The sequence below is a fragment of the Micromesistius poutassou genome (genome assembly GCF_964030765.1).
Source record: "Micromesistius poutassou genome assembly, chromosome: 3".
Taxonomy (NCBI): Eukaryota; Metazoa; Chordata; class Actinopteri; order Gadiformes; family Gadidae; genus Micromesistius; species Micromesistius poutassou.
Genome location: NC_140273.1, coordinates 20,499,972 through 20,512,541, shown reverse-complemented (window position 1 = coordinate 20,512,541; position 12,570 = coordinate 20,499,972). Strand labels below are relative to the sequence as shown.

Below are 12,570 nucleotides of genomic sequence, written 5' to 3'. Positions count from 1 at the left end.
ACCAATGCTATGACAGCCTCTGAGCTGTATGGCAGCTCACAGGCTTTTGTGGGTGACATTTGTGGATGCCGCCATCGTCGAGGACGGCAGCCTGTTACAGTAGCTCCTGCAGTTCTTAGTTTTCTTTTACTTTCTAGACTATTATTTCAACTTTCAATCTTTCCAGCATTACGCTAGAAGGTGCCTTTTCTTTTTTATATTTCATTAATACACAGGATCAGATGTTATAATCCCTTGTGTCAAAATCCAAGGAAAACACATATTCAGAAGCCCCTGCCCAAACCAACCTTATAAGCACGCTGGCCACTAAGTTACCAACCAAAGGTGAAAACCACGAGACAAATGGCCCAACTAACAGCAGTAAATACAGCAGTATGCAGTATGCAGGATTTCATTGGGGTTATCAAGTGGGAACCCTCTTTCACCGATGTTTCGTTAAGTTAGGCCCACGACACCTCCTGAGGGCTTAACAATGAAACCAGCGTCCTGGAGTCACTCCCCTCTATGCTGCCACCACATTGCCACATTAATGCGTCTATATACTCTCTTTCCTGCATCGTACCCCTAGCCCTATCCCTAACCCTGACCAAACAAACACGTTAGCGCATTAGTCAGCTGGCTTACCTTAGCTTGCACCCCAGGAAGTATGTTTTCTCCTTACCCACAGCCATTCACTTGCTCGTTCTGCTGCCAAGGACATATTACTAACCGCCTGCCTCAGTCCACAAATGCCCAGTTCAGTCAGCAAGCTAGTAGCAGATCTAGCCACGAACCCCTGCGCACCGATTTCAATAGGCCTTAGTCGCGTACTCCAGCCTCGCTGTGCTGCCTCTCGAGCCATTTCAGCATACTTTGCTTTCTTAAGCTCATTGGCTACTTCACCTTTGTCTTCCCAAGGAACAGTAAGTTCAATGAAATAAACAATCTTCTCCAAGTCCGACCACAATAGCTTATCCGGTCTTAGCCGAGTGCTAACAATGTGAGGAGGGACAACAACCTGCTGAATAAGATCCGCCTTCATTTCCCAGGCTCCTCCATTACTTAGCTGCCCGACTCTGTGCCTGCCTCTAAATGGTCTAGCCTTTTCCCCCTGACGCACAAAGTTTATTTCCCTACCCTCTTTACTAGCGGCTGATGAATTAGCTTCTCTCCGTTTATCATCAACAGCCTCTGCCAAACATTTCAATACCTGGTTATGACACCACGTATACCGCCCCTGGGAGAGACTGACCTTGCATCCTGATAGGATATGGCGGAGGCTGCACACACAGGAACATAGTGTGCATGTCTTATCCTCACCAAACCATTGATTTAAGTTCTGGGGAGATGGGAGCACATCTGATCCTGCTAGCCTCCATGCGCCATAGATCTCTCCATTTTATCTTCTTCTTCTCCACTCCCTCCCAATTCACCCACTGCCCTTGTTTTGCCTGCAACACTGCCTTAGTACATCTTACAGTCTCCTCCTGTCTATGTATTTCCTCCACTACCATTTTCCCCTTTTCTCCTGCAGAAGCCTTACCCCACGAGGGTTTACCTGCGTCCCTCCCTAAGCCCCCCCGCCCATGCTGAACATGGCCCATGATATTCCTATGCCTAAGTGCCGATTGAGCTTGCTGAACCGCTTGTTTTGGTTTCCATTTCCTCCCTGCGTTAACTGTGGGTGCAACCCTCCTCACCACTGGGTCCTTGGACTGAGTAAGAGTCATTTCCAGTCTAATCTTAGTACATTTAAATTCTTCTGTCAGATTAGATATTGGCAACTCTACAATGCCCTTCCCATACAAGGCTACGCTGCTTAGGCAGCGTGGGACTCCGAGCCACTTTCTGACAAAAGAGTTGATAATTTTTTCCATCCGTTCTACCTTTGACAAAGGAACTTCATACACTGTCAATGGCCACATTAGCTGAGGCAATAAACCAAACTGCAGACACCACAACTTAAGCTTACCTGGCAGCCCTGACTTGTCTATTTTTGCAATACCTTGTCTAGTTTCCTGTCTCAATTTTTCATCCTGTGACTTATCACTAAGGCTTGCATCATACCACCTTCCCAGACTCTTCACTGGCTTCTCCAGAACTGTAGGCATCACCTCTTCATTTATAGCAAACTTCTTATCTACTACCTTCCCTTTAACGATTGAGAGACTCCTAGACTTACTTGGCTTCACCTTCATTCTAGCCCATTGCAGATTGCTATTTAACTTATCCAGCAAGCTGCTGGTGCATGGAGCGGTTGACATCATGGTTGTCATGTCGTCCATAAAGGCCCTAATTGGGGGGAGGCGTGGCCCTCCCTGCAACTTCTCCCCACCCACTACCCACTTAGAGGCCTTGATAATGACCTCCATCGCCATTGTGAGTGGGGAGATTGTACACCCCGCCATGATTCCTATCTCGAGCTGTTGCCACTCTGTGGTGTACTCTGCCGTAGTAAAACAAAGTTGAATATCCAGAAAATATGCTTTAACTAGGCTTTTAATGCTACCTGGGATTCTAAAGTAATCAAAGGCCTCCCATAACAGACTATGTGGTACGAAGGCATTAGCCAAATCCAAAAATACAACATGCAGGTCTCTCCTCTCGCGCTTTGCTAACTGAATTTGGTGCCAAATCATGCTGGTATGCTCTAAGCATCCGGTGAAACCAGGGATTCCAGCTTTCTGAACCGTGGTATCAATTTGTCTATTCTTTTCAAGATACCTTGTCAATCTCTGAGCCACAACACTGAAGAAGACCTTCCCTTCAACATTCAGTAGACTAATTGTTCTAAACTGATTACTCTCCACTGAGTCCCTCTCTTTGGGAATAAATATTCCCCCAGCCCTACGCCATGCCTTGGGAATACGCTTTTTCCAAACTATTCTCATTATTTTCCATAGGAATCTTAAAACATCTGGTGCGCTCTTATACACTTGGTAGGGCACTCCATTAGGTCCCAGCACTGAAGAGGCCTTTGAACGTTATTACTTCTTGCACCTCTTTCCACCTTGGTGGGCTATCGTCGCACTGACTACTTAATTCACCAATAGGTGGGATATCAGCGGGAAGCACCATCTCTCTGAACCGCTCCCTGTCTTTGTGCACTCCCTCAAAGTACTCCTCAAGCTTCTGCTTAGGTTCCATGAGACTACCACTCTTCTGCCTATTAAATAATGACTTAACAAATTAAAATGGATCTTTATAAAATGCTGCTCTAGCTCGCGATTTCTTCTTCCTATTTTTCCTAATACTTTCTGCTCTTCTTAGAACTGCCAACCTCTCTCTCACATCTGCCTGTAGACAATCAATACCTTCCTTCTTGTCATCTGTAGCTTTTCTCCACTGCTTCTTAAGCTGCCTCCTCTCCTGGATGAGTCTATCTATCTCTTGCTGCCTAGATTTGACTACCTCATGTTGCCCTTTTCTCAAAAATCCCAAATCTTTCTTTACCATAGCTGTAGATAATGTCCCCCATTTTCTCTAATTTGCTTTCAGCCGTCCCTTTACGCCGACCCTTTTTACACTTTGATCATTAGTTTAGTTAGTCTTAGTTTAGTTTTTTAGCTTAGTTTGTGTTACTTGTCTTTGCTTGTTACTCGTCGACCGCACAATGATCGCCTACACAAAGGAAGGGCTGCTGAAGTACCGGGCCTGTGGAGCCCCACCCGCGGACCTGTGAAGCTCATGATAACCAACGCAGACTTCAATCATGTCTCTCTCTCCAAAACGCATCACCAGCTTCACAGTATGTGAAGTGCAAAACCAGAGGTAATAAAATCCTGGACTTGCTGTATGCCAATGTAAGGGAGGCATACAGTTCCTCTACCCTCCCACCCCTCGCTCGGTCTGATCACAACCCATCTTGTACCGGTGAACAAGCCTGTAGTCAGCAAGCAGCCCGCCACCACCAGGACTGTGAAGGTGTGGTCTAGAGAGGCCGAGGAGGCCCTGCAGGACTGCTTCCAGACTGGGAACTGTTCCTGGAGGACCATGTGGAGGACATTGAGGGACTCTCCCATTGCATCACAGACTACAACAAGTTCTGTGAGGACAGCGTTGTACCCACCAAGAAGGTCCGCTGTTTTCCTAACAAAAACCTTGGATCAACAAGAACATTAAAACCCTTCTTAACAAGAAGAAGAGGGCTTTCATTGCAGGAGACAGAGAGGGGATAAAATCTGTAAAAAAAAAAAAATCTGATAAAAGTAGCTGAGAAGGTAGCTAAGGGCAGCTAAAAACAGCTATAGGGAGAGGCTGGAGGGCAAGCTCTAAATGAACAGTGCCAAGGAGGTGTGGGATGGGATGAAGAAGATCACGGGACACAAACTGCCAGAGTCCAGCCGTGGGGGGGGGGGGCACTTATGAGCTAAACCTGTTTTTCAACCGCCCCCGTGAGCTCAGCAGGCCAGTCTGGGCCCCCCTCCTCCACCACCCTTATCCCCAACCCTGCCACTGCCACTGCCATTGTCCTCCCCACTCCCCCTCCCCCTCTTTTCATCACATCCAGCCAGGTGAGACGGGAGCTATCAAAGCTCCGGAGGAACAAAGCAATGGGTCCAGACAACATCAACCCCAGGGTGCTTTAAGCGTGTGCCGGACAGCTTGCATGAGTGTTCCAACACCTCTTCAACCTCTCTCTGAAGCTGAAGAAGGGGCCCCAGCTGTGGAAGACCTCCTGCATTGTTCCAGTGCCTAAGATAGCACATCCTAGCTCTCTCAATGACTACAGGCCAGTGGTGCAAATCTCGCACATCATGAAGACCTTTGAGAGACTGGTACAGCAGCATCTTAGGCCCCAGGTATGCGACTCCATGGACCCACTGCAGTTCGCGTACCAAGCTCAACTCGGCGTGGACGACACCATCATCTACCTGCTGCACAGGGCTTACTCACACCTGGAGATGCTGGGGAACACATTGAGAGTCATGTTTTTACTTCTCCAGTGCGTTCAACACCATCCAGCCTCTCCTGCTTGTGAAGAAGCTCTCAGCGATGCGGGTAGATCACGACATGGTGGCCTGGATTGGAGGCTACCTCTTCAGCAGGCCACAGTACGTGTGGCTACAGAGCGGCCTGTCAGATGTGGTGATGAGCAACACCGGCACACCCCAAGGAACAGTACTTTCACCTTTTCTCTTCACCATCTTCACCTATGACTTCACCTTCAACTCTGGAACGTGCCACCTACATAAGTTCTCAGATGACTCCTCCATCGTGGGCTGCATCAGTGATGCAGTCGACCAGTACAATCATCAGTATATATGTATGTACATGCAGATAGGTGTTTTTTTTAAAACACACGTCCGTCAACCCCCCCACCCCCCCCCGTCAACAATCCGGATCACCCGCAATCCAACACTCCCCACCCCCCCTCAAGAACCGCAATCGCCCGTGGACCCTGCTATAAAGGTATGCATTACAAGATTCTACAGAATCTCACTCCAGCCAAAACCCAAAATGGGCAGCCCTGCATTTTGTTTAGCATTTTCCCTTAGCTTCTACTTTTGTTTGTATTAGTACTTTGTATTCTTATTGTATTGTATTTTATTTATTTTAATCCTGCGTTTTTCCATTGCTGCTGGGCTATTGCAAGAAACTAATTTCCCCTACGGGGGATTAATAAAGTTAACGTTTTAAACCATGAGACGGGGCTAACATGGAAATTAGTTCTCTGAGATCGACTAGGATACATCTCCTTTCTAGTTAGAACATCTCCACGGTTGCCAACTGTCATGCATCTGGCGTGACACTCACGCTTTCAGCATGAATCTCACGCTCTCACTCACACGCAACAAATGTCACGCCAAAAGAAGAAAAATAGTCAACAATTCCACGGGACCCTGTTATAAGGTAAGCATTATAAGATTCTACAGAGTCTCACTCTGGCCAAAAACCAAAAGTTGGCAACCCTGCATCTCACAGGAACAGGAACCTATCATGGTGCAACCTCATTGGTTCTGAGTAAACTACACATCCAAAACACTAATGGAGAACAACGTCAAAGACATGAAATGAACAATGCTAACAGCCTTGCTCAGCTAGGCTGCCTACCCAGCCCCGGAAGGGAGTCATTTTTTTATAAAGCACTCACTTTACTAAGGCGTGTGCACACTTTAGTAAGTGGCACGCACACTATATTAAAGTGTGTGTGGTCTTAACGGCGTCCCTGTCCTATGCTATTTCATTGATCAGACAGCACCATTGACCGAATGCATTCACTTGAGTATCTGAACTAACGAGATACCTCAAAATCCCAAGAAAAGCCGTGTTTAGGGCTGAGACTTTGGGGAAAGAGGGTGGCATGTTATCCCATGGTTATGACCAACGCCAACTTTTCTAGTACCGGCTGGTACTGGCTCACAGCATCACACAATCCCTGATTCCCCATGACGGACTCAGCAGGCCATGGTTTGATTACCACTGGGTTGCGTCATTTACAAACAAATTGGCTGAGATACGGAGATCTGTGCCTCACGCCACCTCGCCAAGGGGGTCCACTGCGGGGGTCCACTTTGGGGGGGCTTTACTGTGGGCGGGTCCACTGGGGGGGGGCTTCACAGTCACAACGCTGTGCAACTGTGGTTCCAACAGCCTGGACAACATGGGGGCATACACATCCACACACAAACACACACACCAAACCACACCCACAAACACATACGTGTATAAAAAACGCATACACACACACACACCACACCCACCCCCACACACACACACACACACACACACACACACATGTACACACACACACACACACAAACACACACACCTACATCCAATAGCAGATTGGTATAAAACATGTGGAATAGTGACTGACAAGTGAAATTGAATTGAATTGCATTCGAAGCCAAAAGGAGTCTTGATTTCACTCTGCTTCTGTCAATCTCACCATCTCGCCCTCCCTCCCTGTCTCTAGATCTCTCTCCTTCAGTCTGTCACACGGAAACATGCAACGCAAACGCTCCTTATAAAGAGTGGTATACATCCAGTCAAAGCACAGAAACACAAGGATGTACCCTACACATGTAGGCACGCAAACACACAAACACACACACACACACACACACACACAGAAACACACACACTTGTTTACAAGCTTACACACTTTAGACAAACCTTAAGAAACACAAATACACACACACACACACACACACACACCCATACATGTATACAAGCTTACACACACAAACACACACCTCAACACCCACATACACACACAAAAACAATCTAACATTATGCACAAATATGCAATAAATGGAAGTATCCCATTCATTTGAATGTGACAGCAGCGCAGACGGTGCATTACAGCCCCAGTTATCCCTCATCGGAAACCATTCTGTAATGGGCGGTAAAATTGGTTGATGCTTGGTGAGGAGAAACAATCTTTTAAACATGAGATACGGTGCATGATGAGGAGAAGGTCCAATAAATGTCATCATTCTTTGATGTGAAAACATCTTATTCCCTACCTATTCCACAAAGAAGGACATTCAAATCAGCAGCTTTACTTCAAAGCCGTGATCACGCCGCGTTCCAACCAGTAATATTAACGTGCTCCTGATCTCCTACCACGACCGCGTCTCCTGTCCTCTGAGCTCATCCCTCCTTGACGACCACTCTGAGCTGCACCTCACGCCATGGAAGAGAAATCTGTCCCTTCTCCCTCTGAGGCAGTACAGCTGATTCTCTGAGAACACCTTGGAACACGAGGTTACAAAAGCTTTGGAGAACGAATGTCTCTCTCTCTGACATTACTGTGATGGGGTTGGCCTAATAGCTGGAGGGCTGGAGGGAGCCCCCTTTGGGTACCATACAGCATGTACACAAACAATTGGATTTGGGATGAGTCTATCACCTGGAATCCGAGGGACACCGATAGCGACACAGGACAAGCCGAAGCACTAAAGACAAATGGAGAGGCAAGGTTGTGAACGGCTCCCTCTCTATATTCTCTCTATATTCTATTGGCTTTCATGTCCATCGAGGCGCTGGCTGGTGGATGGTTTCATCCCTGGATACAGAGACTGCTATGAACGGTCACCAAGATCACTAAATCCTGCCTCATTAGCATATATATGATCACATTCACAGTGCCTTTTCCATAACCGCATGGCCTTGTGGGATATTGAGTTTTATTGAGAAGCAACAAATTACTCCACGCAGCGGTTGTGCAAAATGCAGAGGGGAAAGAAATACAAATTGCCAAAAAGTTTGCATTGCAAACGGGGAAGCTACGTCATGCTAGGCGTCACGTGTGTTATGCAGGTGTTGGCATACACACACACACACACACACACACACACACACACACACACACACACACACGTACCAACATCAACACATACACACACACACACACACACACACGTACCAACATCAACACACACACACACACACACACACACACACACACACACACACACACACACACACACACACACACACACACACACACACACACACACACACACACACACACACGCACATGCACACCCACACCCCCGCACGCACATCCACAAACGCACACACCCACACAAACATACACACACAGACACACACACACACAAGATCCTCGGGGCTGCCTACCGGGGTGAAGTTCATGACCTTGAGGATCCAGATGGTGAGGGCCAGGTTGACGATCATGGTGACCAGAAGCAGCAGGATGAAGAAGTAGAGGCAGCGCTTCCTCCAGCCGTAGATGCCGACGTTGGGGTAGACCGGGGCGCCACACACCGACGCCCCCCTCTGCTGCAGCGTGTTGGGCTGCGCCGCCAGGATGTACTGCTCCTGGGTCAGCTGAGGACGGACAGAGAAACAGGGTGAGCCCCGGAGCAGCTGGGGGCGTCCTCCACCCTACACCTGGGCGGGGTGCCCTGGTGGGGGCTGGCCGCATTTGCATGATGGGGTTATTGGCCGGAAATCACTGAATTAAAAGTTGAATCGATATTTTATGAAAATAATTATCTAATTATTTTATAATTATAAAATATATTTTTTATGAAAATAATCATCAAAATGTCTGTGGGTATAACAGACGGCCTAATGTTGGGTGAGCACTGGCAAACTGCTGAGGGAGTCGGTGACATTACAGGCGAATGCTGATTGGATTAGAATAATGTGCGTGGAATTAGTAACACAAAATGCAACTTGGAGTAGACCTAAAGACGGGGTCATAGGCCAAAGTGGTTGCATTTCAGTATTTCAGTATTTTCAGTATTTTCAGTATTCAGAATTGCCGTTGGCTGAAGGGGAGAAGAAAGTGCACAACAGATGGAGAGAGAATGTGTGAAACGAGAGGGGAGGAAGCACCTAGTGGGTGGGGATGTGAGGAGAGAGGAGCAGAGAAGCAGCACCTAGTGGGTGGGGAGGAGGGGGGGGGAGGGGATGAGGAAGGCCATTTGAGAGCAGGAGAGGAGACTAGGGTCACCACCAGAGATAAGGCTGACTGGGAATGGCTTCTCTCTCTCTCTCTCTCTCTCTCTCTCTCTCTCTCTCTCTCTCTCTCTCTCTCTCTCTCTCTCTCTCTCTCTCTCTCTCTCTCTCTCTCTCCTCTCTCTCTCTCTCTCTCTAAATCTCTCTCTCTCTCTAAATCTCTCTCTCTCTCTAAATCTCTCGACCCGTTATTCACCTGTCCCCTACTGTACGTCTCACTGCGTTTTACCCCCCACACTGTCATGGTACTATGCACACACACACACACACACACGCACACACACACACACACCCACAAAGAGAAACAGACATACAGACACACAGGCACCCACATGATTTTATCCAAACCTTGGAATGCGTATGTGCAGGTTGTCATGACTTTTTAAACCAGGAACTCATATTAATGGCAGATAATACTAAATAAATACTGAAGATCCACTGTACAATGGCTTTTGTGATTTCCTAAAAATGCATGGTCTAACCCAATTAATTAGTGAAACAGAATCCTAAGCAATCCTAAGCAAAAACAAAGTAAAATAGGCCTAGATATTAATGGGTCCATATCGTATGATAAAAAAATGGTGGCAAATAGTTTCTTCACTCTCTGCCAATGCCCCAACACTCTGGAACAGCCTACCAATCCACATCAGCTCTGCCCCATCCCTGCCCCAGTTCAAAAAGCAACTCAAAACATTTCTCTTCACCAAGTCCTTTGACCCCTAACCCCCCCCCCCCCCCCCCCCCCCCCCCGGTGCAGAAGCTTCCATCTACTTCTGGTGTTTTTAGTGATCAACAGAAGGTGCATACGTTTTATGAAGAAAAGGGAGTCCAGCCAAACACTTTATTTCAAACAAGTTACAGAGGAGTTGGTACTAAAAAAACTCAAAGGCCTAAATCCTTCCAAGGCTACTGGTTTTGAAATCATCCCTGCCAAATTTCTCAGGGATGCTGCTGAAAAAATCTCTCCTGTCATAACCCATCTTATAAATGTATCGAATGTATGCATTGAAAATAACCATTTCCCCAATAAATTGAAGGTGGCAAGAGTGATACCTTTATATAAAAAGGGGTCCAAATCTGATCCTGGAAATTTCCACCATATATTTATCCTGTGTTCAATATCAACAATTGTTGAAAGGATAATTTATGAGCAAATTTATTATTTATTTATAACTTCCAATCTGGCTTGAGAAAATCCCATTCCACTGATACCTGTCTGTTTATTAGGAAAGAGGTGTATAAGGGGAACTTTTGTGGCATGGTGTTATTAGACCTTCAAAAGGCGTTTGACACAGTTAAGTATGATATCCTTTTGAACAAACCCTGCAATTTTCTCGTACATCTCTCCAGTGGGTGAAGTAATACCTGGTTGGCAGAAAGGTGGTGGATGTGGAAGGGACCTTGTCCTCACCACTTAAATTAACATATGGTGTTCCCCAAGGAAGTATTTTAGGTCCTCTCTTCTTTTTGTTATACATTATGATCTAACGTTAGCCATAGATTGTAAACTCCATCCTAGAACTCATCTTCTTCCTGACCACTTCACCAGTTTTAGGTGTCTCAGAGTGGAGGAGAGAGTTTCCCAACTTAAACTGTGTTTAGTTTACAAGATAACAAATAACATGGTACCCCAGTACCTACGAATTACTTGGGTACCAGGTGATATTTTGAATAGACCGAATTCTCCGATGTCTCTGGTAATTCCACAACAACTCAACTTCCTCATAAACGTGTGACTAAATTCGCTTGCACAAATCACTTGCACAAATCACTACCGCAACGGATTTGTGACTGGTTGCGCGACTAAACTCAGGCGACCAAAGTGTTTGGTGTGAACGCAGAGTAAGGACCACAATAGAAACAAGCCTTTGGGCTTTATTGTGTTTTTTTTTTTCCTATTGAACACTTTTTGTTGATTGTTGTTTAATAAAGATTTCAATCAATCAATCAATCAAACCCACATGCATGCGCACACACACGCACACAGATACTTTTCAAGAACTCCAGATTGTTAACGTGCATTAAGTCACTGAGTTGTGATTGGCCAGGGAGCCCAGACCTGCAACACACAGCAACATCTCATGTGCACCTCGGTAAAAAGACAGACAGGGCCGGAACAGAGACAGACCAGGCTGGTAGAGAGACAGACAGGGCCGGTAGCTACAGTTGTTGGAAATCTCTGCAGCCGTAATACTAGCATTCAGTTATGTAACCCCTTTTCTGCTGTATGTTTATGTATGTGTCTGTGTGTGTGCATGTAAGTGTGTTTGTCTGTGTGTGTTTGTTTGTGTAGATGAAGAGGGGAGTGTATGATGTCATAGTCAAGTGTTTATGCCCAGAAAATCACTAGTCCATCAAGTGAGTCATCAAGCTTTAGGCTTCTAATCTATAAAGGATACTTATATGATTGTTATTTCTGTTTGTTGTTGCAATAACATATTTATTTAGCCAATCCCACTCCTCCTCCTTAATTTCTAAATATTGGCGCAAATTGAACGCTGCAGAGCTCCTTGTTGGTCATTACCTGGAACGCCCCCCAACCAGCTCTGATTGGTTCTATCACTCTGACAACTTAGCAGAGGCTCACCACGGACTGATGAGAGAAGCAGAACTCTGAGCCCAGGATGACGAAGAAGACTGAACCATTGATTAGCGAGAGGAACGGAGACGTGTTCCATCTGTACTTAGGCTGATGAGGCTCGACCTATTGACCCCTGGCCCTGCTAGATGTGAATCACTCAGCATCGTTCTACTCAACCCCACCGTGTTAATCTGTCCATTCCAGGTGCGGTGTGGACAAAGGGAATCTCCTGACCGCCCCAAGGCTAACACAGAGTCAAACAGGCCCTTGTTTACCTCGGCAATTGATTGTGGAACCCCCTTGAAATGCTGACGCTATCTGCATCGCACAACGCCCCTCATCTTGTGCTCAGATTCCTAAGAACCGCTCTCCTGTATCAACAAGGCTTTGGGACGGGATGTCATGTAAATTTATGACCTCAACACTGGCAACCCAAACTCACTCCCCGTCCCCAATGGATTTACTTATCACATCCACGCTCACAATAAACAGAATATATATGTATATATACATATATATATATGTATAATGTATGTATATACATATATATATATGTATATATAAAAGTATGAACA

General features: G+C 46.3%; 1 protein-coding gene across 1 annotated transcript in view; it reads right to left on the bottom strand.

The window, feature by feature from the left end:
* The window catches only part of LOC311341136 (uncharacterized protein), a gene marked incomplete at its 5' end in the record, with an annotated part of 99,317 nt that overhangs the window by 72,586 nt on the left and 14,161 nt on the right, over positions 1-12,570 (bottom strand). Inside the window, one exon of the mRNA XM_084466032.1 lies at positions 8,569-8,778. Within this exon, the coding sequence (XP_084322158.1) occupies positions 8,569-8,778 (210 nt within the window). The remainder of the gene's footprint in view (positions 1-8,568; positions 8,779-12,570) is intronic.